At 61.9% G+C, this 25,777-nt stretch overlaps 6 protein-coding genes across 14 annotated transcripts; 3 read left to right on the forward strand and 3 right to left on the reverse strand.

Moving 5' to 3' along the window:
• The first annotated feature begins 2,138 nt into the window (after window positions 1-2,138).
• Window positions 2,139-9,771, forward strand: BICDL2 (BICD family like cargo adaptor 2). 6 transcript variants are annotated; one of them, XM_070566975.1, is made up of 10 exons: window positions 2,139-2,237; window positions 3,585-3,880; window positions 6,204-6,419; window positions 6,559-6,675; window positions 6,781-6,927; window positions 7,802-7,993; window positions 8,115-8,264; window positions 8,695-8,825; window positions 9,083-9,203; window positions 9,309-9,771. In XM_070566975.1, exons 2-10 carry the CDS (start codon window positions 3,599-3,601, stop codon window positions 9,441-9,443), a joined length of 1,491 nt encoding a protein of 496 aa, XP_070423076.1. In that variant the 5' UTR covers window positions 2,139-2,237; window positions 3,585-3,598; the 3' UTR covers window positions 9,444-9,771. The 6 variants fall into 6 exon arrangements, with proteins under 6 accessions (XP_070423076.1, XP_070423074.1, XP_070423075.1 ...); XM_070566973.1 differs by having other exon boundaries at window positions 2,144-2,237; window positions 7,802-8,020; XM_070566974.1 differs by having other exon boundaries at window positions 2,164-2,600; window positions 7,802-8,020.
• Window positions 9,772-9,802: 31 nt separating this feature from the next.
• Window positions 9,803-12,790, reverse strand: THOC6 (THO complex subunit 6). Its single transcript, XM_008521159.2, has 13 exons — window positions 12,449-12,790; window positions 11,770-11,885; window positions 11,604-11,668; window positions 11,410-11,513; window positions 11,283-11,320; window positions 11,153-11,201; window positions 10,962-11,033; window positions 10,770-10,872; window positions 10,634-10,683; window positions 10,480-10,542; window positions 10,270-10,380; window positions 10,053-10,187; window positions 9,803-9,972 (listed from the first exon to the last, which is right to left on the reverse strand). The coding sequence occupies exons 1-13, from the start codon at window positions 12,485-12,487 to the stop codon at window positions 9,892-9,894; spliced, it is 1,026 nt and encodes a 341-aa protein (XP_008519381.1). The 5' UTR covers window positions 12,488-12,790; the 3' UTR covers window positions 9,803-9,891.
• Window positions 11,882-14,168, forward strand: HCFC1R1 (host cell factor C1 regulator 1). Of its 3 annotated transcripts, none has more exons than XM_008521157.2 (4): window positions 11,882-12,986; window positions 13,287-13,343; window positions 13,446-13,574; window positions 13,797-14,168. In XM_008521157.2, exons 1-4 carry the CDS (start codon window positions 12,403-12,405, stop codon window positions 13,930-13,932), a joined length of 906 nt encoding a protein of 301 aa, XP_008519379.2. In that variant the 5' UTR covers window positions 11,882-12,402; the 3' UTR covers window positions 13,933-14,168. The 3 variants fall into 3 exon arrangements, with proteins under 3 accessions (XP_008519379.2, XP_070423080.1, XP_008519380.1); XM_070566979.1 differs by having other exon boundaries at window positions 12,493-12,986; window positions 13,232-13,343; XM_008521158.2 differs by lacking the exon at window positions 13,287-13,343 and having other exon boundaries at window positions 12,851-12,986.
• A 236-nt stretch (window positions 14,169-14,404) lies between these two features.
• TNFRSF12A (TNF receptor superfamily member 12A) lies at window positions 14,405-16,559 on the reverse strand. The gene is made up of 4 exons (XM_070566982.1): window positions 16,365-16,559; window positions 15,516-15,620; window positions 15,119-15,253; window positions 14,405-15,037 (listed from the first exon to the last, which is right to left on the reverse strand). The coding sequence occupies exons 1-4, from the start codon at window positions 16,456-16,458 to the stop codon at window positions 14,982-14,984; spliced, it is 390 nt and encodes a 129-aa protein (XP_070423083.1). The 5' UTR covers window positions 16,459-16,559; the 3' UTR covers window positions 14,405-14,981.
• CLDN6 (claudin 6) lies at window positions 15,134-20,247 on the forward strand. Of its 2 annotated transcripts, none has more exons than XM_008521162.2 (3): window positions 15,134-15,271; window positions 17,138-17,470; window positions 18,944-20,247. In XM_008521162.2, the coding sequence occupies exon 3, from the start codon at window positions 18,973-18,975 to the stop codon at window positions 19,636-19,638; it is 666 nt and encodes a 221-aa protein (XP_008519384.1). In that variant the 5' UTR covers window positions 15,134-15,271; window positions 17,138-17,470; window positions 18,944-18,972; the 3' UTR covers window positions 19,639-20,247. The 2 variants fall into 2 exon arrangements, with proteins under 2 accessions (XP_008519384.1, XP_070423081.1); XM_070566980.1 differs by having other exon boundaries at window positions 15,140-15,271; window positions 17,138-17,192.
• Window positions 20,246-24,123, reverse strand: CLDN9 (claudin 9). Its single transcript, XM_070566981.1, has one exon. The coding sequence runs from the start codon at window positions 21,623-21,625 to the stop codon at window positions 20,972-20,974; it is 654 nt and encodes a 217-aa protein (XP_070423082.1). The 5' UTR covers window positions 21,626-24,123; the 3' UTR covers window positions 20,246-20,971.
• Window positions 24,124-25,777: the final 1,654 nt, after the last annotated feature.

A 25,777-nucleotide genomic window follows, 5' to 3' on the forward strand; every position in this document is an offset into this window, starting at 1 on the left:
AGAACGTTCGGGTCTAAGCATGGGAGGCTCCAGGAAGCTGGCTTGTTTGGGGACAGTCAGAGAGCAGGTGAGGGCTGGGTTATCATCCCTTCCCTTATCTGCAGAAGTCCCAGCCTCCCTAGGGCTTCCCTGGGGCCGCTCTGTCCCTCCTCTCTATCTTCCACCTGGGATCAGCAGGGAGGCTGGGGGAGGGGATGTGAGGGCCAGAACTCAGGTCCAGCAGGGAGGCTGGAGGTGAGAACTCCTGGGTCCAGGGGAGGCTGGGGCCAGATTCAAATGTCCAAAAAGTGACTAGGGCTGGGAGCCAGGCAAGCTGGGATAAGAGGTCGGCCATGCAGCCACAGGCAGATCACTTCTCTCTGAGCTGGCTTGTGGCTGTGAGTGGCCTGACCTCACAGGTTGCTGTGAGGATGGAGTATATTGTAATACTCGTGGTGAGTCACCTCTTGCATCGCCAGCATCAGCCAAGGGATGGCACTTCACCCTCATTTAATCCTCACAACGCTGTAAGCTAGGAACTGTTATCACCCCCACTTTACAAATGGGGAAACTGAGGGCTGCAGGTTAATCAGCTGAACGATGTACGTGTGCACAGCTGATAAGTGGCCAAACTGGGATTTGGACTGAAGCCATGTGATACCTGCGCCCAGGAGCCGAGCTGTACTGCTGCTGTATCGCTTCGTTTCTGATAGGTCTACACCCACTCCCAGCTCCCGGGTGGACTGTGACACTCCTGGGAGTAGGGCCTTGGCCACTTCATCTCCAGATGAGCCTGGCCCCTAAGTGGCAGAAGGGGGCTCAGGGAAGGTATGCTGAGTGTGGGCGTGGTATGAGTGGGCTCAGGGGGACCCTGGCAGTTGGAGGGGGTCAGATGGCAGCACCAAGGGGAGACCAGGGTGTCTCCAGCCCTCCAAAGCCCACCAGGTTGTTCCCACAGGTGCTACGGGAGAAAATGATGGCCTTGCTAGGCCGTGCAACACTCAGACTCCTTTGCAAAAGAGTTGGCATCCCCGCTCTCTGCTGGCAGGAAACCTTGTCCCAGCCCAGGGACCCAGGAGTCCCAGCACTTACACCACCCCTCCAAGGAGTCTTTGCACCCATTTTCCCACAAGTCAGGAGTCCAAGCTCCCACCTTCCTCTTATTTTCCTAGGACCCAGGCAACTAGGCCCCCAGTTCCCCGAGACTCAGGAGTCCTGACCCCCAGCCAGAGGTGTATGGGACCCCGCTGGCACTGCCCGGCAAAAGCTGATTACGCACATCTCCGCCCAACTTCACCTTCAATGACGTCGGGTCTGTAGCTTGAAAGCAGCCGTGGAGGGAGTATTTACACCATGGAAACCGGCAAGGGCAGCAAACTGGGGCTTGCTTTCCCCCAGAGAGCCTGTTGTTAAAGAGTTACCAGCACACCATTGCTCCCAGCCCTCCACTTGTCCCTGCTCACCAGGCCAGGGGACCCTGGAAGTCTGAGGAGACTTGTGACAAGCCACCAGGCCATGGCTGGGGCATCAGCCGCACACTCAGGCTGCACTGGGCTGAAGCCCAGAGCCAGCCCTGGACCCTCCTGGTCTCCACACGAAGACCTCTGTCCCTGACTGGAGCATGGTATCCAGCTCTGGGCTGCCTGGGAACTGAGGGCCTCAAATCGAGCCACTCGGACTAAGATGCGGCTACGGGCAAGTCGCTTTATCTGCCCCTGCCTGCAGCACCAGTTGGTATAAGTGCACACATACTGAAGTCACACTTCTGCAGTTCACATTCAAGTTCTGTCCATCTAGCCCCAAGCAAGTCAGATCCTCCCCGAGCCTCAGTTTCCTCATCTGTAAAATGGGGATAATTGCAGTTCCTGCTTCATTAGGAAGTCGTGAAAGTAAACAAGTTGTTCCTAACAGCTTACTTAGAATGCTTCAGACAGGTTAGATTTGTTGTTATGATTGTTAATAATTTCCTGTCCCGCAGGGCAGTTGTGAGGGGAAAGTTGCTCAGCGTGAGGTCTGCATACAGTAGGTGCTCAATTAATGGGCCCTGTCGTTTCCAATGGCAGCAAGATGGGTCAGTGCCTCGGACCTTGGTGGAGGCGCCTTTCCTTTGGCACCGCCTGCCCATTCCGGCCACCAGGGGGCGCCCCGGCCCCGCCCCGGCCCCGCCCCCTCACCTGTGCGGCCAGTGCACCTGGCGCCGCCTCCGGAAGAGGGCATCGGGGACCGCGGGGGCCTCGGAGGGAGCCCGGCGTCGGCAGGTGAGAGCTAGGGGGCGTCGAGGACAGGGACCCTTCGAGCTTGGGGCGGAACAGAGCCAGGTGGCCTCAGTGTGGACGCCTGGGGGGCGGGGGACGCCGTCAGGAAGGCAGACGATGGCCGGGCTCTGGGCGCCTGGGGCTGGGGGTCGAGGGGCTGGGGGCCCTGATGCCGAGGTCGAGATGCTAAACGGCAGCTCCTTGAGGGGAGGGGGGAGAAAGAGAGACGCCCCCGGCTCTCCGGAGTCGGATCAGCCGTGTCAGGGAGACCCCCAGGTCTGGCCTGGAGGCAGCTGGGCCGGGAATACCGCGGCACCTGGGTCCTGAGGCTTGGACATCCGACCAGGGGAGGAGAGAGAGGGACAGGTGCGTGTGTGTGTGTGTGTGTGTGTGTGTGTGTGTGTAGCTGGTGTAGAGTGTGGGGAGACCTTAGGAGGGTTGGAGGAAGGAGCATGCCTGGGAAGCCCCACGTGTCCTCTCCCTCCGGAGCCCCTGATCCGCCAGCCCTGGGCCGCCCTAGGCGAGCGCCACCAGGCTTCCATCCCTAGGGGCGGGCCGGGAAGTAAACAGAAACCTGGAGCGCCGCCTGCAGCCGCCAGCACAACCTGTTTGCTGGCCCTGCCCTGGGCCCGACACCCAGGCCCTGGGAAAGTGGGCTGGGGCCAACACTCCAGAGGGGCCGACTGAGGGTCTGGGCACCCAAATTGCAAGCAGTGGGGACCAAAACCCCTGGGTCCTGACAAAATAGGAGAACAAGGGCCAGGATACCTGGGAGGGCAGGGGGCTGGGGACCAGGGCATCTGAGCCCTGAGGAGCTGGGGCCCTGGGCTTCTGGAAGAGGAGGGGCTGGATTTGTGGGGACAAGGGAGTCAGCACACCTAAGTTGCCAAGGCCCTGGATTCTTGGGAGGAGAAGGGGCTGGACTCATCCCTAAGCCCTGAGTCCCTCAGAACCTGGATTCTGGGAAGAGTTTCCCAGCTGGTAAGGGACTGGGAGCCAGAACAGCTGGATTCTGGGAAGATTTGGGGGCAAGGGCTGTCATTGGGGTGGCCTGTGGTCCCAGAGCACTGGGGCAAGGTTTCCTGGGAGCAGAGAAGGCCTGCAGGAGGCAGAAGGCAGGTCAGCTCATTTCCTGCTTCTCTCTGCCTCAGTTTACCCCGGGGACATTAACAGAGCTGGGTGATCAAGACACAGATCGTTAGTCCTCCATGGCCCAGGGAGGCCCTGGCTGCAGGATTGGGAGGGCCAGTGGGCAGGTAGAAAATTGCGGGAGGGCCCGGGCTTGGCCAGCGGGGAGCGAACCCCATTGGACTGCAGGGTAGAGTGTCCTGTGGCTACCTGTCCCCACAGACGCTGCAGGCAACATGAGCTCCCCAGAAGGGCCAGGCTTCCCTTCGGGGCTACTCTCAGGGGGCGCCTCCCCCAGCGGCGACGAGGGCTTCTTCCCCTTCGTGCTGGAGCGGCGGGACTCGTTCCTGGGCGGGGGCCCGGGGCCTCAGGAGCCCGAGGACCTGGCCCTGCATCTGCAGCAGAAGGAGAAAGACCTGCTGCTGGCCGCCGAGCTTGGCAAAATGCTCCTGGAGCGCAATGAGGAGCTGCAGCGGCAGCTGGAGACGCTGAGCGCCCAGTACTCTGAGCGTGAGGAAGTGAGCTGGCGGCAGGGCAGGGGTGGGCCGGTGGAGGACAGGCGGGCAGGGGAGGAAAGCCTGGCACACGGATGCCTCTGGAACAGTTCAGGGCTGGACTCAGTCCCCCTGGCAGTGTTGTTCAGTGGTTAAGAACATGGGTTCCGAGGACAAATCAAGACCTGGGTTCAGACCCCTGCCTGGCTGTGTAACCCTGGGCAAGCTGCCAGTCCTCTCTGAATCTTGGGTCCAGCTCCTCTGCAGTATAGCGCAATGCAGGCAACAGTTACCGGGCGCCCCCTCCCCGCCTGGCTCTGGCCTAAGCACTTTCCATGCACTGTCTTGGTCAGGTCTCACCCAACCCTGTGAGGTAGGAACAGTTCTCCTCGCCCCAGGCTCTGTTGTCAGCCACACTCTCACCCTGGCGGTCACATCTGGCCCCCTAAACACCTGGACACCACTGACCCCTGTTTCCACATTGTCGGCAGCCCCCACCACTGCCCCAAACCTGACATGTGTAGATTACCACCCCACACCCTCTCCACCGGGCCACCTAATGGGGCATCTCAGCATAGGTGGCCCTGTTGCCTCTATGACCTCATCACCTCTGACCCGATCCTAGCCTCTCACCTCAGGACCAGAGCCTGTGCATCCTGACCTCTCCTCCCACTGCCGCGAGCCCTGTCGATTGTTCTTCTAAACTAGATTCTGAGTCCACCCTCTTCTCATGGTCTCTGCAGCCTCTGTCACCACTGCCCCAGACACTGCAGCCCCTCCTCACTGGTCCCAGCTTCTGCTCTCACCCCCTGGAGCCCATTTTCCACGGGACAGCCAGAGGGATCTTCAAAAATTGCAAACCAGATCATTTCAGTTCTTGCCCAGGATCTCCCAACAGTTCCCCATCACACTTAAAATGAAACTGAGACTCCTCACCAGGGCCTGCAAGGCCCTGCGTGAGGCCCTCCGTGACCTCAGCTCAGCTGCACACCCCTCCTCCTCTTTTCAGTTCCTTGAGTAACCCAAGCTTGTTCCCTCAGGGCCTTTGCACCTGCTGTTTCTTGCATGCAGCCCTCTTCCTTCTTGCCCTGCAGGAGTCAATTCAGACGTCACTTCCTCCTGAAGGATCCCCTACCCCACCCCGCTCCTCTTCATCACTTCCCAGGGCTTCTCTACAGCCCTTACTGTCCCTCCCAAACTACCTGGCTCAAGCATGTGTCCACTTGTCTATGATCCTGTGACCCTAAGCTGCTTGGGGCAGGGGACTTGGTGGTGTCACTTCCTGCTGACAGCCAGACCCCAGAACAGGAGGAGCTCAGGAAAGGGTAGAGGAATAGATGGATGGATGGATGGGAATCAGGGATATTATGGGACTTGCGTGGCCACAGAGCAGCAGCAGAGCTGGGCGCCAGCCGGGACAATCAGACCCCAAAGCTGCGGGCTTAATCCTAGAGCTGTGTTGTCCCCACAGTATTTGGTTAAGAGCTTGGCTGCCTGGGTTGGAATCCCTGGTTCACTAACTCACTGTGTATTCTTGGGCAAGGCATTTAACGTCTCTGAGCCTCAGTTTCCCCATCTGTAAAATAAGAAGGACCTTAACGATTCGAACTCTAGTGGATTCAATGAAATAATCCAGGTAAAGCGCTGACACGGGACCTGGTGGGTCCCTGCTCCTAACTGCAGCTACCTGCTGATAATCACAACAGCTCTGGCAAGCGTCACCTTCCTGCTTTGACAGTCCATAGAGAGTGGGGGCCGGGGGCGGGCCCCCAACTTGCCCGCCTCCCCAAGCTGGGCATCTGGGTGTGCCAGGCGCGTCCCCCCGCTTGTCAGACAGGTTTTGGGGAGGCAGGCAGAGGCATGGGGCCAGGGCGGGGCTGATCAGGGTTAATTAGAGGGAGCTGGCCAGGAGGCGCTGGGGAGAGGGGCTGAGAAGGGGCCAGGTGGAGGCTGCACTCCAGAGTCCCTGGGACACAGGGGTGTGAGGCCATGGGCCAGGGCCTAAATTCAGCCAGACTCCGGCGCCAGAAACGGCGCCTGCAACCTCGGGTTCAGAAACCCAGGCGACTGCCAGAGGTAAGAGGGGATCAGGGAGCCCCACCCCCATCCAGCCCTGGGGTCAGCCCCTCCTGTCTGGCCTGGAAATTTCTCTCTGCTGCTCCCCTTTCTCTCCGAGTCTCTAGTCAGGTCTCTCCTCGGCCACCTTCTCCACTCTCTTGCTTTCATGCCTGTCTCAGACCCTCTCAGACTCTCTTTGGGTCTCTGTCTCTCCGTCCCAGTCTCTCTGTGTCTACTGCAGTTTCATCTCTCCCTCTCTGTGCCTGACCCACTGTCCCGGCCCCCACAGCGGCTGCAGCAGGAGAACCATGAGCTCCGCCAGGGCCTGGCCGCACGGGGAGCCGAGTGGGAGGCCAGGGCTGTGGAGCTGGAGGGGGACGTGGAGGCCCTGCGGGCCCAGCTCGGGGAGCAGCGCTCCGAGCAGCAGGACAGCGGACGCGAGCGGGCACGGGCCCTCAGTGAGCTCAGCGAGCAGAACCTCCGGCTCAGCCAGCAGCTGGCCCAGGTGGGACAGCCCTGACCCCAGGTCCTTGGGCAAGGTTGGGGCAGATGCCTGGGTCCTGGTGGGGGGTGGGTACACTGCGCATGAGGCTGAGGCTTGGGCCAGCAGAGGATTCCACTGCCCACCCCCAACCCACCCCCAGGCCTCACAGACTGAGCAGGAGCTTCAGAAAGAACTTGATGGCCTTCGGGGGCAGTGCCAGGCTCAGGCTCTGGCTGGGGCAGAGCTGAGGACACAGCTGGAGAGTCTGCAGGGGGAGGTGAGTGCTGGCTGGGGCTGGGGCCTGTCAAACCAGGAAAGCGGGGCTGGGGGTTCTTCGAGGCTGGCCCAGCACATCCCCTCCAGCTCTGAGGCCTTTCCCCAGAACCAGATGCTCCAGAGCCGCCGGCAGGACCTGGAGGCCCAGATCCGAGGCCTGCGTGAGGAGATGGAGCAGGGCCAGGGCAGACTACAGGCAACTCACGAGGAGCTGCTGCTGCTGAGGCGGGAGAGGCGGGAGCACAGCCTCGAGGTGACCCATGGGGTTGGGGTGGGCGCATCCATTCAGCTGGGGCCTTGGCTACCACCTCAGGACTTGCTGGGAGATGAGGCCAGAGAGGGGTCACTGGGAGCTCCAGCAGCTGGGCCACAGGAGCATAGGCATTAGCCCAAGGGCAAGTAGGAGCCATGGCAGGGTATTGGGCAGGGGTAGCATGCTCTTTGAATGCATCAGAGCACTGCAGCTGGGAGGCCAGGGAGAGGGCTGAGGCCAGAGCTCAGGCCAGAGACGATGCTGACCTAGACCAGGTCTGAGACAGCGGAGATGGAGAAAAGGGAACGAGAAGAGGCAGCATGGCCTCATGTTTGAGATCTCTGGTGTTTGTGCTTTGGGGTCAGCTTATCTGGGTTCTTATCCCAGTGTCCCTTCTTGCTAGTGTGGGGCGCTTAGCCTCAGTTTCCCCATCGCGAGATGGGATGGTAATGGTACAGAGCTGTGGTGAGGGTGTGAGGCACTCAGCGCAGCGCTGGCTTAGAAGGAAGGAAGGATCAGTGTTGGATGACAGCAGTTAGTGAGTAAGAAGGTGGACCCGTCGGGGACGGGGCGGGGCTCTGTGAGGCGACCGGTTGGAGTGGGGCTGGAGGGAGGGTGATGGGGGACTTCAAAGCCGGGCGCCTGTCCGCGCCATGCATTATAGGCTAGGAAATTGGTGTCGGCCGAGGGGAAGCGGCGGTCCAAGCCCGTCCAGAGATCCAGAAAAGGGATCAGGCTCTAGCGGCCGGCGTGCCCGGATGCGGCGGGCTGCCTGGCTCTCCGCGGCGCGCAGGCGGCCCCTGTAGGCGGGCTGCGGGATACCGGCGCCGGGCGCACCCGGCAAACCGCTGTCTGTTCTTGGGTCGGTGCGCAGCTGGAACGCGCGCGCTCCGAGGCCGAGGAGGCGCTGAGCGCGCTGCACAGGCTGCAGCGGCGCGTCTCCGAGCTGGAGGAGGAGTCTCGCCTTCAGGACGCTGACGTGTCAGGAGCCTCGCTGCAGTCGGAGCTTGCCCATAGCCTCGACGGCGACCAGGGCCAGAACGCGGAGGGACGCGGAGACGCCCCGGTGAGCTCGCGGCCCACCTGCCTCCAGGCATGTCATACAGGAGGGCTGCAGACTCTGCCCCTCCTCCTTTTCCCACGAGGTTCGACACCTCAACTGACCGACCGTTTCCTTTGGTAAGCAGACCACTCTGTCCCCGGAGACCCAGGAGGCGTCCAGCCACCAGCCGTCGCCCCAGGAGGAGAGCTTGGAGCCTCCCAAGAAGCGAGCATCCCTGAGCCCACGAGAGATACTGGAGGAGAAGGAGGCGGAAGTGGCCCTGCTGCAGGATGAGGTGGGTAGGGAGGAGCATAGTGCTTGATGCATAGCCCCTTCCAAAGCCAGTTTCTCTTTCCCATCTACACCTCCGAGCCTTTGCCCACTAATCCCTCTCTACCTGGATCGCCCTTCATCCTAACAAACTTGTAGTCACGCTTTAAGAGGCAGTTTATGCCACCTCTTCCAGGAAGACTTCCTGGACCACATCCCCCCTTAGTCTCACCTCCCAGTGCTTCTCCATGCATCCAACTAGCTCCGCTCTGCCCCATCCGGCACCAGCCTAGGAGCTGGGAAGACTCGTCTCCAGTATGGGGCCACAGCTGCCCGGGCTGTTTGTGAAGCAGGCAGGGGAGGGCCGGGGGAGCTGGAGCCCGGGCTGCCTGAGAGAGCAAGGGCTGGGAGACCCCGGGGCCTGCCTTCTTCTCTGCCCCCTCCCCTGCCCGCAGATCGCGCTGCAGCGGGCAGAACTACAGTCCCTGCGGGAGGAGCTGCAAAGGCAGAAGGAGCTGCGGGCGCAGGAGGACCCCGAGGAGGCCCTAAGCGGAGCCCTCTCGGACCGGGACGAGGCCGTGAACAAGTGAGCCTGCCTGTGCACCACCCACCGCCCCAGCGGGGCCACGGGCCCCAGGGCCACTCTGGGCCTTCTGGGCCTCTCATCCTCCACATGTGATACGGGCTATAATTAAACCCCATTCCGACCCAGGGGCCCTCTGACTTCATTGGTTTCCGTGTTGGCGGCCCCGCTCCCGCCCGGGTCCAGGAGCCCCGCCGGGACCCCTGGCTCGCTGAGGCCCCAGCGCCCTCGGACCCGTTGTCTGCCCCTCTCCCCTGCAGAGCCCTGGAACTGTCGCTGGAGCTCAGCCGCGTCTCTCTGGAGCGCGACTCCCTCTCCCGGGAGCTGCTTCGCACCATCCGCCAGAAGGTGGCGCTGACGCAAGAGCTGGAGGCCTGGCAGGTGAGGGGCGGGGCCGGCGGGGCGGGGGCGGGGAAGGGGCCGGTGGGGCGGGGCGGGGGCGGGGCCGGCGCGCTGACCCGCCCCCCGCGCGCTTCCCGCCCGCAGGACGACATGCAGGTGGTGATCGGGCAGCAGCTGCGCTCGCAACGCCAGAAGGAGCTGAGCGCGGCCGGGTCCGCCCCGCGCCGCGCCGCGCCCCGCTTCTCGCTGCGCCTCAGCAATCTCTTCCGAAGGACCTGAAGGCAGGGCCGAGGGGACCGCCTTGCCCTCTCTGGCTCACTTTCCTCTTCTGGCCAGTGGAGCAACAGATTGTCTTCCAAACGGGGCTAGTGCCCTCCCCGCCCCGGGAGACTGGGCAGGGGCTCAGTGGGAGCAGGGGCCAGCTTTGGGGACCAGGGGCCCCAGGTGGGTGGCGGGAGCAGGTGGGGCAGAGCTGTCTATTTTTCTAATCCATATAGGTCTATCTTTTCTAAGCACTAGGCCCCCTGGCCCTGGCATGCTCCAGGACAGGGGTGGGGGTGGGTATTTATGTATCAAGATCAGAGTAATATATAAATCATTACACCGACTTGGCCTCCATTCTTGGGAAGAAAGCGCATGGAAGGAAAGCCTGAAATTTTATTTGTTAAAAAAAAAAAAAAAGAAAAAACACTCCAACCCCTGGGATGGGGGGTGGTGTTGCCAGAGGTCAGAAGGACAGGGAGAAGGCCCGGTAGCCCAGATTGGTGAAGACATCCACCCGGCAGCTGTTGCCCGCAGCTGTCAGGACCTGGAGGCAAGAGGAGGGTGACTGACCTACCCACATGCTACTGGCCTCCCAGGATCCCCACAGCCCCTTGCAGGACCCACCTTGCACTCAGGGGCTGCTGGCTGCTGGTTGAGGCTAAGGCTGAGCAGCCCTGGGGAGGAGCCAGGCACCTGGGCCTTGAGCTCCCCACTCAGTTGCCACTGGTTGACGCAGCGGCCCTGGCCAGCTGATAGAATCTGTAGAGGGTAGGAAGGAGGCTCAGGGGTCGGCTGGAGAGAGGAGCCAGACAGGGGTGGCAGAAGCAAGACGGGGCCTCACCAAGTCCTGGTAGAAGGTGACGTGCTTCTGTGGAGCCCGCATGGGGAAGATGGTGGTGGGCGTGGAGGATCGGAGGTGCCAGAGAGTAAGTGCTGGGCCCCCTCCACAGACCTGGGCAGAAAGGTGGGGGTCCCCAGCCACCATGAGCCACAGGCCCTCAGCTGGCAGGGCCTGGAGCTGCCACCCCATCCTGTATTCTGCCCAGCTCACCATCCAGTCTGAGTCAGTTGCCAAACATCCGATCCAGCGCCCATTGTGGGGCCTCGAGCACTCCTGGGAGGGAGGAGGGGAAGAGAGGAGGAGGTGATGACACAGAGGATGCCCAGGGAGAAGGAAGGGACGACAGCGTGGGGTGTGCCCTCACCTCGTGCTTGTAGACCTCGATCGTCTGGACCTCCTTGGCCGTGCGAAGGTCTGTGTGTGGAAGAAGGATGACAGGCACCCAACTCACCCCAGCCTCCCTCACCTCCTTCTTTCCCTCCAACCAGACATTCCCTTACCCCAAAGCCGCACGGCCCCATCCTCGCCACCTGACAGCACCTCAGGGCTCCGCTCCCGCAGTGCCAGGCAGTGGATGTAGTCTGTGTGGCCCCGGAGGGCCCGCTGCAGGGAGAGAGAGAGTGTCAGGAGAAGATCCAGGAAGAATGCCCCTGGCTGCCAGCCTGACCGCCCCAGCTCCCTGGGCCTCTCACCGTGAAGGCCCCCGTCTCAAGGTCCATTGCATGCAACTGACAGTCTCCCCCTGCCAGGATGAGGGAATTCTCCTGCAGAGGAAGGCAGGGTGGGGTCAGAAGTCAATGTCAAATCAGGACAGGGAGAGGAGGAAGGATCAAAGTTTGGGCCAAGAGGGCAGGACAGCGCCTTAGTCACAAAGGGTTCAAACCTTGGGGACAAGAAGCAAAGCATTGATCTCAGGCACTTCCAGGCTGGTCCTGGGGGAGGGAAAGCGGTGTCAGCTCTGCTAAGGGATGCCTTCACCCCCACATGCCCTCTGCCACATGGCCCTGGCTCACCTGTACGGGGGCTGACGACGCCACAGCTCCTTACAGCCCTTCATAGAGGAAACACTGGGTGACCTCAAAGGTTCTCTCTTTCTGGGGCTGGGCGCCCCAGTGCTTCCCTCAGCCCCACGCTCCTTACCTTCTTGAGGATCTCCGCCCAAAGCCAGGCCTTCACCTCCCCATCCCCAGCACTGAGCAGATGTCGATCAGTGGAGACCATGCTGTAGACAGGCCCATCATGGGCTAAACGGAAATGGAGAGCCTGAGTGCCCCTGGCCTGCTCCCCTCCTCCACGCTGGGGTCCCCAAAGCCACACTCAACGGCTGCACCCACCTTGGAAGGTCACCACAGGCTTCTTACTTTCCTCCTTGGCCTCCGAGCTCAAAGCAGCAGACAAGCTGAAGGGAAAGGGGAGGGGGGCCTGAGAGTCAGAAGCAGGGGGCATCAGTCCCAGGAAGGCCAGGTGCCAGAGCTAAGGGGTGGTGGGGAGCAAGGGTACCTGAAGACGGCTATCTGCCCATAATTATTGCCGGCCGCCAGGAACTTCCCGCAGGGAGAGACACTCTGCGAGAAAATGGTCATGTGCAGGCGCTGCAGGGTCTGAAAGACTTCCATCTGTGGGGAGAGGCCAGATGAAGGCTGTCTGAAACCTCTGGGACCTCCAATCCACAGACACCTTCCTCCGGCCTCCCATTGCCCAGACTGCTCAGCCCTCCTTTGAGGCGGCCCAGCCAGTGGGCACCTGCCCACACAGTGCCAGGGGTGGCTCCTGAGAAAGGGGAGAGTTGAGGTGTGATGCCTAGTAGGACCTTGAGCAAGCACCCAGCCTCTCGTCCAAGTTTCCTCAGCTGTCAAATGGAGCGCAAGGGAGATTTTGTCAGACTGGATGTGCTACTGTATAGTTTCACATAGGGCTGCCTCGTAGAAAGCGCTTAAAAAGTGGCTCTATTACCCCAGTACGTATTTCTACGTAAAACGTATTTCTAATCCCTACTCTCTCACTTTCGTGTTAGGCCCCCGAAGGATTTCTGGGTGACTCTCCAGCCCCCAGGCCAGAGTCCAACTCCCACGAAGAGCCAACGCAAAACAGGACTCAGGGAACAACTCCTCGCCCGCCCCTTCCGAGCCCGGCATGGACTACAAAGCCCAGAAGGCACCGCGCACCACGCCCGCCTCACCTGACCGAGGGGCACGGCGTGCGGCACAGCTCGCTCCATCTCGAGAACTACAAGTCCCAGAGTGCTCCGCGCGCGACGCAATCTCACCAATCCCGACGTGCACGCGAGCGGCTCTCCTTCCTGGCACCCCACCGCCCCAACACCGCTGGCCAACGTGGCGCGAAAGCAGCTGCCGCGTACCAACCCGAGCCCCAGGAACCGAGGTGACCGCCACGAAGATCCCGGACACTAAGTGGCGCCCACCACAGCCCCGCTACGCCGGATCCCCTCCCCCACCCTGCCAAACAGACCCGCCTTCCAGCCGCGCGCCGCCAGTCTTCCACGCCTGCGCAGAACCTCCCCACTGCGCGCGCCTAAGGTCACGCCCCTCGCGTTGGGCCACGCCCTCAGGCTCCGCCCCTGTCGCCTGGATCCCACCCCTGCCCACAGGACCCCGAACCCCCATGATCCTGCAGCAGCCCCTGGAGCGAGGCCCCCCGGGTAGGGCCCAGCGCGATCCGCGGGCTCCCTCGGGGGCGCCCCGAGGCCTGGACACGAGGTGTGTGTGGGTGCCCTGGGTGGCCCTGGCCCAGGAGCGCAAGAGCTTTGGCTAGGGGCTCAGGGGTGGCCTGCAGGGTGACACGCGGTAGGGCGAGTTGTCAGGGCTTGCACATGAGCTGAGACGGGGTTGGAGGCTCGGAACTGAGACTTCTGCGGCAGGCTGCTGGATAGCCCGGGAGAGAGGGATGACTTGGGCGTCAGCTGAGACAGGCATGGACTGGGGGCTCCTGGCTGACCCTGCAGGCTCAGGCAGGCAGATCCTCGGGATGGGGTGCACCTGGCTCTCTTTTCTTCCCAGCTCCCCTCTCCGAGGAGCTGTGCCCATGAGCACCAAGCGGCGCCTGGAGGAGGAGCAGTGAGTTTGGGGGCAGGGAGGGACTCCCAACAAGACCTCAGGTCCCCATCAGACTACCTCCCCTCTGAATATCCCACCCTGCCTGCCTCCCTCTCTCCCCAGGGAACCCCTGCGCAAGCAGTTCCTGTCTGAGGAGAACATGGCCACCCACTTCTCTCGACTCAGCCTGCACAATGACCACCCTTACTGCAGCCCCCCCATGGCTTTCCTCGCAGCTCTTCCCCCACTCAGGTAGGCAACATCCACTATCCACCGGCTGGGCTTTCTGGAGGATCATAGCCCGCCCTCGCAGCCAATCTCCAGGCCCTGCCTCATTCTGCTATTTTTAGATTCTAGCCAACTTCTGTTTCCCATCTTGGCTTCTTGGAAGGTGCCTACAGCCCAGGAGCCCCTGGTGGGGGGTGGCTCTGAGAGGCTAACCTCAGTCCTGTACCCTGTCAATTCCTCTTCCAGGAGCCCTTGCTCTGAGCTGTTTCTCTGGCGCTACCCTGGGAACCTGATCCCCGAGGCCCTCCGGCTACTGAGGCTGGGGGACACCCCCACCTCCCACTACCCTGCAACCCCAGCTGGGGACATAATGGAGCTCTGAGTGCTGGCAGGCGGTGCCCCTACTTGCCTTCCTTCTTCACAACAGGGGAGACCAGCACCCCCACGAAGGGACCAGCTGCCCCGCTATTCCTCCAGACCGGGCCTCTGGGCACCAGGACCTTCCTCTAACAGAGGAGGACACTGAGCTCACAGAGCCCTGGGGTGGGAGGAGCAGGAACATGGGGAGAGAGCTCCCTCCCCCGGGAGAACTGAATAAAGATTGCTGAGTAAATGAAAGCTTCTGTCTGGAACCCAGGGCCTTTGGGAAGAGGGTAAGGGCTGGGGTGCTGGACGCTGTGATTTCTCCTCAACATCTTCCCTGGAAAACAGTCAGGGCCCGGGCCAGGTCGGGCAGGCTGGGCTCAGGCATTGAGAATGTGTGAGTCAGAGCCTCGCCCCCGCCCCCGCGGCTGACTCACTCCTCCCGCCAGCTCTGGGAAGTGGGGCTGGGGATCAGGCCACTCTCCGAACCATTTAAAGTTAAAGATTCTTTTATTAATAAATTCTCCCTCCCCTCCAAACTTTCTCCCCAAAATAAATATTTCCCCCCCTTTTGGGGTTGAGGGGCAGTGTCTTCGGGCCAGCCCCACTAGAGGGCCAGCCCCCTAGTGTTAGGAACAGGTCCCTAACCCCCCAGGGTGAGACCCCTTGGTGGAATTTCAGTACATCTGAGTGGGTGGGGCCTGGTGGTGTGCCTGTCCCTCAGGTCAGCCTGGCCCCCAGGCCATGGTGGGGAGGGGGACCCCCTTGTGCAAATGCTGCGGTTCCTTAGTGTCAGCTGCCTGGTGTGAGCCAGCTTGGGTCTCCTTTTCTGTCCTGGAGCCAGGGACAGGGCGGTCAGACACCTTGGAAGGCTCCTCTGGAGCCTGAGCCCAGGCCTCAGAGAAGTGATTCACCCGACCCCCGTCCTTCCACACCCCTGTGGTTGGAGCAGCCTGGCTGGCTCTGGCTGTGAGTCTGGGAGGCAGGGGCTGGCTCCAGAATGAGTGAGTGAGTGAATGAATGAATGATGAGTAGGTGAGGCCTCCTCCTGGCAGGGGGCGCTCCCTGTCACTGGATCAGCGCCACGCCAGGACAGCCTTCCCCGCCGGTCTCCTCGATGGGGGCTGCAAGATAAGAAGAGGGGTAGTCAAGAGCAGGGGAGATGTTGAGAAGTGATGGCAGGCGGGCGGGCCGGGCACACTCACTGGTAAACTTTTCTCTCCTGCGGCACCGTCTCCAGACCAGGAAGCCGGAAAGCAGTCCCAGCACAAGGGCCAGGCTCAGGGCGCCCCCCAAGATGGGCCACAGCAGCCGGAAGGAGGCTGGAGGAGCGGCAGCGCCTGGGGGCGGGACTCGAGGTCAGACCTCGCCCCTCTCCGGGCCAGCCCCGCCCCCTAGACCTGACCCTCAACCCTTTCCCCCACCGTGGCCCCTACCCTGATTCGAGTCCCTTCCCCACTTCCGCTTCTCCGCCCCTCCGCCCCCCCCCCCCCCCCCCACCATTCACTCCCCAGATCTGAAGCTCCCTGCTTCCCTCACCACCCTAGCAACCCCCTCCCACAGTCTGGGGACCGCTCGCCTCTGGCCCCGCCCCCCACTCACAGCCCAAGCAGAAGTCGCTGTGCGGTCGCGCCGGGCACGACGCGCAGTCCATGCACTTGTCTAGGTCTGCGCTCCAGGAGCTGCCGCGAGAGCAAGGGGTGGTGCCTGGGGAGGGGGCCGCGGGTCAGAGACTGGGGGCGGGGCGCGGCTATTCTGGGGGCTGAGGTCAGGGTCGGCCGGCTCGAATAACGTGAGTCACCGGCGCCCTCCCCCCGCATTCCTCACAGGTGACCGCACGGCTCGACCGGGACACGGCAGCGCGGGGGGAGGGGGCGTAGCGCGGGACCCGGGGTGGGGGGGAATCAAGTCCCCACAACCCCCCCCGCCGCCGGCGGGTGACTCACTCCCGGGCACCGGGCCCGACCCCGGTCCCCTCCCCCCGCATAGCTGGGCACTGAAGTCACCGGATGGAAGGGGGCACCCCACATGGTATAGGGGGCACAGACCCCCGAGCCTCTCGACACCCCCCCGGACTCTTGGGTCACTGGGGCTGGGCAGACCCAATGTTGACCGGACTGGGGGCGTGCCCCCTCACCGGACGAGACATCCCGCCCTTAAACTTTCTCTCAACTTCCGAGTCCGGACTTTCGGGACAGAAGCCCCCTCCTGAGTTGGAGAGGCGGGAAACTGAGGCCGGGACTGCGGATGACATTCCAGGCGGGATGGGACTTCCCCTGACCAAGGAGCGCGGTGTCTGGAGACCACTTGACCCCAGATCCCCACGTCCGCCTAGTCCCCCCAGTTCTGCCCGCTCCTCTAAGCCCCCACTGCCGGTCTCGCGATCCCGGGATGGGGGTTCCCCCGGCTCCCACGCCCTCCCGCCCGCCCCTGATCCCGCGCCTGGCATACCTGGCACCGGCTCCCCAGCGGCGGCGCGCAGCAGCGCCAACCCGAGCCCCAGCACGAGGAACCGCAGCCGCGGGCGCAGCGGGCCGGGAATCATGGTGCGCGTCCGGCGGCCGCTGCCGTCTGTGCCAGCCGCCCGCCTGCGGGGCAGACAGGGGTGGCCCCGCCCCCGCCCCCGCCTTCCGGGGCGGATCCCTCGCCTCGGCCGGCCCCAGGATCCGCTCCTGGACGTCCCGCCCAGCCCGGCCCGCTAAATTCAGTCATTCGCTCCACAAACACGGTGTCCGCGCGCGAGCGGCCGGGACCCTGCAGGGACGCAGACCCGCCTGGCCCTGCCCTCTGGGAGCTCAAGTCCGGGAGGCGTGTGTTGGGGACAAGGGAAATCAGACACGAAACAACCCATCGCAGAGATAATTGCAGCTTTCTTTAAAACCCCCGGGGGCATAATAATAACATAATAATAATGTGTCCTTTATTTTTTTTATTGAGGTAACTGCTTTATAGCATTATATAAATTTCAGGTGTATATCATTATATTTCGATTTCTGTGTAGATTACATCATGTTCACCACCCAAACACTAATTACCATCCGTCACCGTACACATGTGCCTTCTCACCCCATTTGCCCTCCTCCCTCCCCGCTTCCCCTCTGGTAACCACCAATCCAATCTCTGTATCTATGTATTTGTTGTGGTTCTTAATAATGTGTTCTTTAATATCTACCTTAGGACATAGTTACATAGTAAAATGCGATCTTGTTGTCTCCATTTTGCAGAGTGTGAAGCTGAGGCTCAGGAAGGTTGGGAGAAGTTCCCGAGGTCACAGAGCTAGTAAGTGGCGGAGTCGTGACTCAAGCTCCGTTTGGGTCTCACCCACTGCGGGCCCCGGCGCCAGCCGGCACCCGGGCCAGATGCGGGCGCAGCGGGCCCAGTCTCGAGCTTCCCCCATTGACGAGTTTAGGATTCGCGCGCCTGCCGCGGCTGGACTGGGGTCTCTGCCCCTCCCCGGGCGGTGGTCCGGTGACGTCATTGCCTCTTTAAGACCCCCGCCTCCGCCCCCATCCCCACACTCGGCCGGCTCCTACGAATCCCTGCGGACTGCTTCGCAGGTGAGCCTGGGGGAGGTGTGCGTGTTGGGGTGAGCAGGTAGACGCCTGGAGGAGCGGGGTGCATGGGGCGTGGCGGCGTGGGGGGTGCGTGTGACCTGACGGCGGTCCCCCGGGCGGCGAGCCCCCGGAGTGGGGGCCACACGGAAGCCCCAGAGCTGATCCGGTCCTTCGGCGGCCCCGGCAGGGTTAAACGCCCCTCCCCCTCCCCCAGGACAAAGGCACCGAAACCCGGCTCCCCTCCCCCACCTGTGCTGCCTCTCTGGGGCGGGGCTCCCCTCCCCCTCACCTGCCGAAGAGGACCCTGCTGCTGGCGCCGCCATTAAACCTCTCCGGGTCGCAGGGTTCCCAGGCTGGGGGGCTGAGGACACTCTCTTTCGGGTCGGACTCAGAGGGAAACAGGTGTCGACAGCGGGACGGGGCGCCCTCGGACCGAGAGCTGGGGCTCGCTTGGAAGGGAAAGGTGCCGGGTGCCTAGGCCGGCGTGTCCCCGGCCCTAACCCCGCCAGAGGCCTGGAGGGCTGACGCCCGGGTTGGGATGAATGCGGGCTGGCGGGCCCCGTGCGATCTTCCCCGAAGTCCTGAGCTCGGCCGGGGTAGGGCGAGGTGCAAACGAGAAGCGAGTGGAGAGTCTGCCCTCTGGCCACACTGCCGGGGCTGGGGCTAAGTTTCTGTCCAGGCTGCGCGCGGCAACTTAGAGCACTGAAGAGCCACAACAGGGCCCTGAACAACACTGATCCCAGTGGCGACCTCCAACACGAAGTGGGATGGGATGGGATGGGAGACAGGTGAGGGTGCCCCCGCTGCTGCAGAGCAGCTGGTTAACCGGACAGACTCCAAGGGTTTTAGCTTCTCTTAGGGAAGTTGTGTCCTAAGATGATGGCATTTGGGGCAGAAATACACAAGAAAATGTCCCCAACCTTGGGGACAGAGGAGCAGGACCCAGTGAGGCAGCCGGGGGCCTGAGAGAAGGAAGTGCTTTTGGGTGGGAGGGTTTCAGTTCTCTTGCCCCTCCTAGGTTTGATGGGGGCTGGGTGTGCCAGATGGGGGCAGGCGAGACCAGGTGATGAGTCACCCGGACACAAGGTCTTAAAATCAACTGGTAATCGCCTCTCTGGGATACGGAGCCAAGTTAGGGTGAGGGGTTTGGACACTCCTGTTGGGTGGTGGGAGCAAGCTTGGATCTCTAATCTTGGTGTTGAAACTGACAAGTTTTGAGCCTGAAATTCATGGCTAGAGCTAGCTCGGGTCTGTGTGCCCAGTGAAAACCACCTGGAAATGGTGCGCTGTTGTCTCATCCTCTTTTTGGCAGTTTGCTGTTTGATAAAATGCATCCCCAGTGGCTGAGGCCATGGGCCAACTTTTGTATAGGCTTGATATTTCGTTTGCACTCAAAACAGCCAGGATTGGGTTGCTTCCTTACTCTTGTAAACCAGTGCCCATCTGAACATCACTTGCTTCTGTGCTCCCATGCAGCTCCTCTCAACTTCAACCTCAACCTCATCATGGCCTCTGCTGGCCTGCAAATCCTGGGGATCATCCTGACGCTGCTTGGCTGGGTGAATGCCCTGGTGTCCTGTGCCCTGCCCCTGTGGAAGGTGACCGCATTCATCGGCAACAGCATCGTGGTGGCCCAGGTGGTGTGGGAGGGGCTGTGGATGTCCTGCGTGGTGCAGAGCACGGGCCAGATGCAGTGCAAGGTGTACGACTCGCTGCTGGCACTGCCCCAGGACCTGCAGGCAGCCCGCGCCCTCTGTGTCATCGCCCTCCTCGTGGCTCTCCTTGGCCTGCTGGTCTACCTCGCTGGGGCCAAGTGCACCACCTGCGTGGAGGACAAGGACTCCAAGGCACGTCTGGTGCTCGCCTCTGGGATCATCTTTGCCATCTCAGCGGTCCTGACCCTGATCCCCATCTGCTGGACTGCCCATGCCATCATCCAGGACTTCTACAACCCCCTGGTGGCTGAGGCCCAAAAGCGGGAGCTGGGGGCCTCCCTCTACCTGGGCTGGGCGGCCTCTGGCCTTCTGCTACTGGGTGGGGGGCTGCTGTGCTGCACCTGCCCCTCTGGGGGGTCCCGGAGCTCCAGCCATTACATGGCCCGATACTCAGCATCTGCCCCACATGCCACCTCTGGGGGTCCCTCCGAGTACCCTACTAAGAATTACGTCTAATTGGGGAGGGGAGTGGGGGCTCCCTTGACAGTGGAGCCTAACCCTGAGCTGGAGTCATCGAGAGGGTGATGCATGACAGCTTTGGGGTTGTTTTATCTTTTGGTTTTGCTTTTTATTTTGGGGGGTGGTATTTTTTAAGTCTGTTTGATAACCCAACTAAGAAGAAACTCAGTTTCGCCTCTGGGCTCTGCTGCTGGCATTTCTCACCTCTGGGTGATGGAACCAAATCCCTGGATCGTTCTCCACCCTGGACATACCCATCTGGGAGGCCAGCCTGGAGCTGTGGGTCCAGTGTGAAGGCTGCTTGCTGTCCAGGGGCTGTCAGCCTGTCCCCGAGAGTTCCTACTGCTGCCGGGGCAGGGCCTCCCTTGCTGGTCAGGCCTCTAGAACCGCCGGGGCTCTTGAGCCTCCAGTAGCCTCTAGGAGAGCAGGTAATAAGTTACAAGGAATGCCCACCTCCAAGTCTCTTGGCCTCTGGCTCCTCCATCCTGAGTCTGGTCCCAGCTGTGCAGTAGACCCCTGACCCTCTCCCCCGTAGCCCCTGTACACTCTGCCATGCCCTGCCCACACTCACCAGTTTTTGCTAAATAAAGCACGTTTTGTTTTGTTCCTTGCCTTTGGTGTTGCTGGGGGGCTGCCGAGGGCTGGCCTAGCAGGAGGAGGAGCTGGGAGCAAGTAGCTCATCTCCTTTGTTGCCCCCATGCCTTGCATGACCTGAGTGAGGTTACCAACCGGGCAGGACCTGGAGCAGGCCTTGGCCTGGAGAGTCCACCTGCCCGTCCCCGCCCAACCACAGATCAAAGGAGCCGAGTTACAAATGCTCTATTTATTCCTGACTTGCACGTGAGGGGTGGGGCTGGGGTGGGCCACCAGTGACGGTGGGCTGGGCCTCTGGCCTGAGGGAGACTGGCTGCTCCCAGAGGGCCTGGCCCGGGCCTCTGGATGTAGGTGGTGGCTAGGCTGGCAGAGACCAACTCCAGAGCAGGGAGAGCATGATCCACTCATTTTGGAGCCAAGGAGCTACTGCCCTTTGGGTGAGGTCCAGGTTCCTAGAGTAGGGGAGGGCTCAGAGAGGAAGAGGAGGGCCAGCCTGTGTCCTAGACAGCAGAAGGAAGCAACTTGTCAGGCGAGGCGGAGGCAGGCCAGGGTCCCCCATCAGCTCAGGCCCTGCCTGAGTAGAGGTGGGGGCAGGCCATGAGGTGGGTGTGGGTGCAGCCAGACCTGACTGGAGCTTCTGGAAAGTGGATTTCACCTGGGGAGGGGTTGACAGTAGAAGGCAAGGGTTAAGCAGGGTGTCAGCATAAGGTCAAGTCTTCTGGGGACACCCTCCACCTCACACGTAGTCCCTCTTGTCCAGCCCAGACGCGCTGGAGCGAGAGGGGATGGAGTAGCCCAGCCTCGGTCCGCGGGGGCGGTCGATCTGGGGCGGGGGGCATGTGCAGCAGAGGAGGCCCCCGCCCAGCATGAGCAGGGCAGCTGCTGCCCAGCCCAGGTAGAGGGAGGCCCCCAGCTCCCGCTTGAGGGCCTCGGCCACCAAGGGGTTGTAGAAGTCCTGGATGATGGCGTGGGCCGTCCAGCAGACGGGGATGAGCACCAAGATGCCCGAGAGAAGAAGCATGACACCGCCGGTGAGCACGATGCGGGCCTTAGCAGCTTCGTCCTCCACACAGGTAGTGCACTGGGCCCCCGTGATGGCCACCAGCAGCCCGAGCAAGGCCAGCAGAAGGGCAATGACACAGAGGGCGCGGGCTGCCTGCAGGTCCTGGGGCAGTGCCAGCAGTGAGTCGTACACCTTGCACTGCATCTGGCCCGTGCTCTGCACCACGCAGGACATCCACAGCCCCTCCCACACCACCTGGGCCACCACGATGCTGTTGCCGATGAATGCGGTCACCTTCCACAGGGGCAGGGCACAGGACACCAGGGTCCCCAGCCAACCCAGCACGGCCAGGGTCATGCCCAGTAGTTCAAGACCAGTTGAAGCCATTTGTGCCCTTGGTTAGGTCTTCTCAACCGCTGGCAGCCTGGTTGACTCGGAGGGGTGGGTCAGACACTGGGTGAGGGTCTTGGTGCCCAGCAGAAGGGAAAGTTGGCGTTCTCAGGCCTGGACAGTCCTCAGATCTGTGGGCTCTTGAAAGGCACCTCCTTGCTCCGTGCCCCTCACAGGTGTGTCTCTGACCCTCGACAAACACAAATCAGCCTCGCGGTCCTGCTTAGCTAAGAGGCGAGTGTCCCCTCAGAGGCCGGTTGCCTGTCAGATGCCAGGTGGCTGCTGCTGCTCCTGCCCCCCTGCAGTCACATCCAGCCACCACCCCTCTGACCCAGCTTGCACAGACCCTTCCGACCCACCTTCAGGCTGGCGCAGGTTCACACTGTGCGGTGCACACACTGCAGGTGCCACCTGGGGACTCTGCTGGCTCAGGCTGCAGGCGGGGTTTTAAGGCCGAGGCAGGGGAGGAGCTGGGAGGCCAGGACTGGGGAAGCCAGAGCTACAGGGAGGAGGTGGGGCTGGGGGTGGGAGGGGGTCCTCCGGGTCAATGTGGGGGGTACTGTGACCAGGAAGGAAGAGGGGAGGAAAGAACGTCAGTGCATGTGGGAACGCGGAGACAAAGGAATGGGGAGACTGAAGACCAGGAGCTGAGTAAGGAATGGGGCACCTCACTGCCTCCTGAGTGCCCCCCGCCGCCCCTCCCCTGCTGCCTTTGTTCTCCGCCCCGTTTTGTTTCCTGATGCAGATGCACGCCAGCTCCCCTAGTATCGCACACCCCCGCCTGTCCCCCTGCCCGCCGGGGACTCTCCGGAATCCGATCTGTCTCCTGTCTCAGCCCAGTGGCCCTGGCGGCTCCCGAGGGAGGGGCCCTGCCAGCACTGTTCCCCGGGCGACAGGTGCCTGGCGCCCAGCTCAGGTGGCATTGCCCAGGCAACGGCCTAGAAAACCACCCCCCACTTCTCCCTCCGCTCAGGTGTGCCTTCCCCACCCCTGCAGCTGAAACTGGGGCCGAGCTGAGCTGAAGTCTCTGGGGTCCAGGGGCTGGAGGTGGGGGCGAGACAGGAGCCCTGAGCCGGTGAAGCCCCAGGATGGGCTCTCCTCCTTGGGGAGTGATTGATCTCTCTGGACCAGATGCCACGGAAGAGGGCGGGGGAGGGGGGGTAAAGCCCAGGTGACTCTGGCGGCCCTGGGCCCTGCCTCACAGTCCTCAGGAAACACCACCTCCTAAAGACCCCCTCCGAGCCCGTGACGCCCCTGGTGGAGGGCATCCTGGAGTCACACAGGCCACGGCTCAAATCCTGCCCCCTCCCAGGATAGATCATGGAAGATCAAAGTCTTTAACCTCCTTGGGTTAAAGACCCCTTTGAGGCCGGCCTGGTGACAAAGCACTTAAGTGCGCATGTTCCGCTTTGGCGGCCCGGGGTTTGCCGGTTCGGATCCCGGGTGCGGGATGGCACCGCTTGGCAAGCCATGCTGTGGTAGCCGTCCCACACATAAAGTGGAGGAAGATGGGCATGGATGTTAGCTCACGGCCAGTCTTCCTCAGCAAAAAGAGGAGGATTGGCAGCAGATGTTAGCTCAGGGCTAATCTTCCTCGAAAAAAAAAAAAAGACCCCCTTTGAGAGACCTCATGGGATCCACAAACATGAGCCCCTCATTTTGAGGGGTGGGTCATGAACTCCCTCAAGCCCCTCCCTGGGTGCCAGGAACTGAGGGGAAGGGGGCCCTGAGGAAAGTTCCTTCCATTCGTACACTTTCTAGGTGGCTGGGAGGACACTCAAAGTCGGGCCTCACCTGGGGGCGCCTCTGGCCTCCACGCCTCCTCCAGAGGATGGCCCCCCGGCCTGCCTGGCTGCCCTGGGAGGAGGCAACTGTGAGTGGTGCCCAGGAGGGCTGGGAGCCAACCTGGAGCAGACCAGGGCAGTGGGGGCGGGGCTGGGAAGGCCCCCCCTTGCACACCTCTCTAGCCCCAGGGAGGGGTGGGGTGCAGGGCCCTCCTCACCTGTTCAGTGGGGCTTCATTTATAAAGGATTCTATCTTTCAGTGGGTGCATTGCTTCTGGGAATGGGTTTTGGCATATTTTGGAAGAGAGGTTTATACTTTCATCAGATTTGCAAAGGGGCAGGTGACCTAAAAAAGCTTAAGAACTCCTCTCCCTAAAGTGGGGAGCCTGAGGCCAGCGCCCAGCAGGGTCTGAAAGGCTGACTCTGACTCCGGTGGTTAGGGCTTCCTCACACCTGTGCCTCCACAGCCTGAGGGGCTGGCCTGGTGGACCCCTGGACATGATGGGCAGGAAATGGCTGGAGCCCCCTGCTGGCTGTGACAGCATGGGGAATCTGTGGGGAATCTCGGGGGCAGTTTATCCAGCTCTTCCAGGTCCTGGGGCCTCAGATTTCATGGTGGTAGGGGTGGCTGAGAAGAAGGGCAAATAGAGGCAGGCCTCCAGGGGCTCCCTCTGCGCCCTCCTTCCAGGGCCAAGAGGAATCCAGCTGCACTGGTTCGGGCAGGTGTCAGGTGGCAGTGGCAAGCCTGGGTCCCTCGAGGGGCCCACCGACCCGCCCACAAGGCCTCCCATCCTGGGCAGCCCCTGCCCAGGGCCTGTTCTCTCCCCTGGGCCCAGAGAAACAGTCTGCCTCCTGCCTTGGGTGCAATGTGACCTTATTTGCCTGGGACATTCCTGGTTTGAGTGCTGAGTTGCATCTTGGGGACACTGGGACAGTTGGCCCGCCTGCAGTCAGGCCTTGCTTCAAGGGCCCACCAGTTCCACAGGCAGCTCCAAACCCGCAGAATTGTGATGGGGCCCGGAGGGGGTGGCACATACCAGGGAAGCGTCGTGCCTGTGTCCGGAGATGGCACTATAAGGACCCTATTTTTTTAGATCCCAGTTCCTCTTTGGCCCAACAGCTCTACACTCAAGCAAAGAGGGAGATGCCCTCACTGCCAGGGGCTGGTGGGCCACACAGGAGATGGGTGGTCAGAGGATGAAGATACCCCCCTTGCCCCCACTGCAAGACCAATCCCTGCTGGACCTGCCTCCAGGGTGCAAGGCGGCTTCAGCTTCCTCCCACCTAAGTCTTTCCCATCTTGGATAAGACAAGCCACCTCCCCCAGAGGCCTATAGGTAGAGAAAAGTAGGGAAATAGTTCGAGAACTAGGGGAGGCGGGAAGGGGCAGATCAGGGGAGCTGCCCACTAGAGGGGGTGCAGCAGACGGCAGATTCCCAGGCACCTGAGCAGGAGTGCGCGTCCCACCCTCAGTCCCCAACCCTCCTTAGGCCGGGGCTGGGAGGCCCCAGGCCCTCTCTTGGGTCCCCTAGTCCACCTGGATTCAGTTGAATCTGGGAAGGGAAGGGTTAATGTCGGGGCCTAAGTAGGGCCTGACTCTGGGAATGCCATTGATATGGAGAGGTGGGGACTCCCTCTGCGCAGTTACCATCTCAATGGCACTTTCACAAGTCCCCTTGAATCCCCACCCCCATCCGCCTCCGCCTGGGATAGAGGTGGGGGAGGGGAACTACCCTGGAGGGAAACGGAGGCACAGGGTGCGGGGCCTCACCCTCCTTGCCCCCGCAGGGAGTGACAGAACTGGACCTGGTCTTTGTTCCCTCCGGGAGGGCAGGGGACAGGGAGGCTCAGGTGGGCAGAACTGGAACTCGGCTTAGATGGGGCGAGGGTGGAAGTGGGTTAATTCCAACCCCATTGTCTATCTCGCTGTCTTTACAGGGGAAGCGTGGCCCAATGACAAAGAGGGAAACGAGCAGTCGGGAGAGCTGCGGTGGTGCCAGGAAGGGTATGGGGTGGACATGGAGGCTGCACCACAACCCCAGGGCAGCATCACCTGCTGTCTTGGGGAGGTGCCTGAGGCCCTGATTTCACAGGCAGAGAAGCCAAGTCCCTGGCTCCCAGAGGAAAGATGCAGATGAAACGTTGAGGTCCCCTAGCAATTCCCACTGGTTTACCTACCCCATTTTACGGACAAGGAAACAAGCTCAGAGAGCTGAGAGAACCCGGCCAGGTCTCCACGCGGGAAACGGGACAAGCCTGATGCAACCTCAAACCCGGACTTCAAAGCCCAGGTCTTTGGCCAGCGCCACAGGCCGGGCTTCCAGAGGGTAAGCTGGGCCTCCTGATGCCTCTTACCCCAGGGCAG

Source organism: Equus przewalskii, chromosome 12 (assembly GCF_037783145.1).
Source record: "Equus przewalskii isolate Varuska chromosome 12, EquPr2, whole genome shotgun sequence".
Lineage (NCBI taxonomy): Eukaryota > Metazoa > Chordata > Mammalia > Perissodactyla > Equidae > Equus > Equus przewalskii.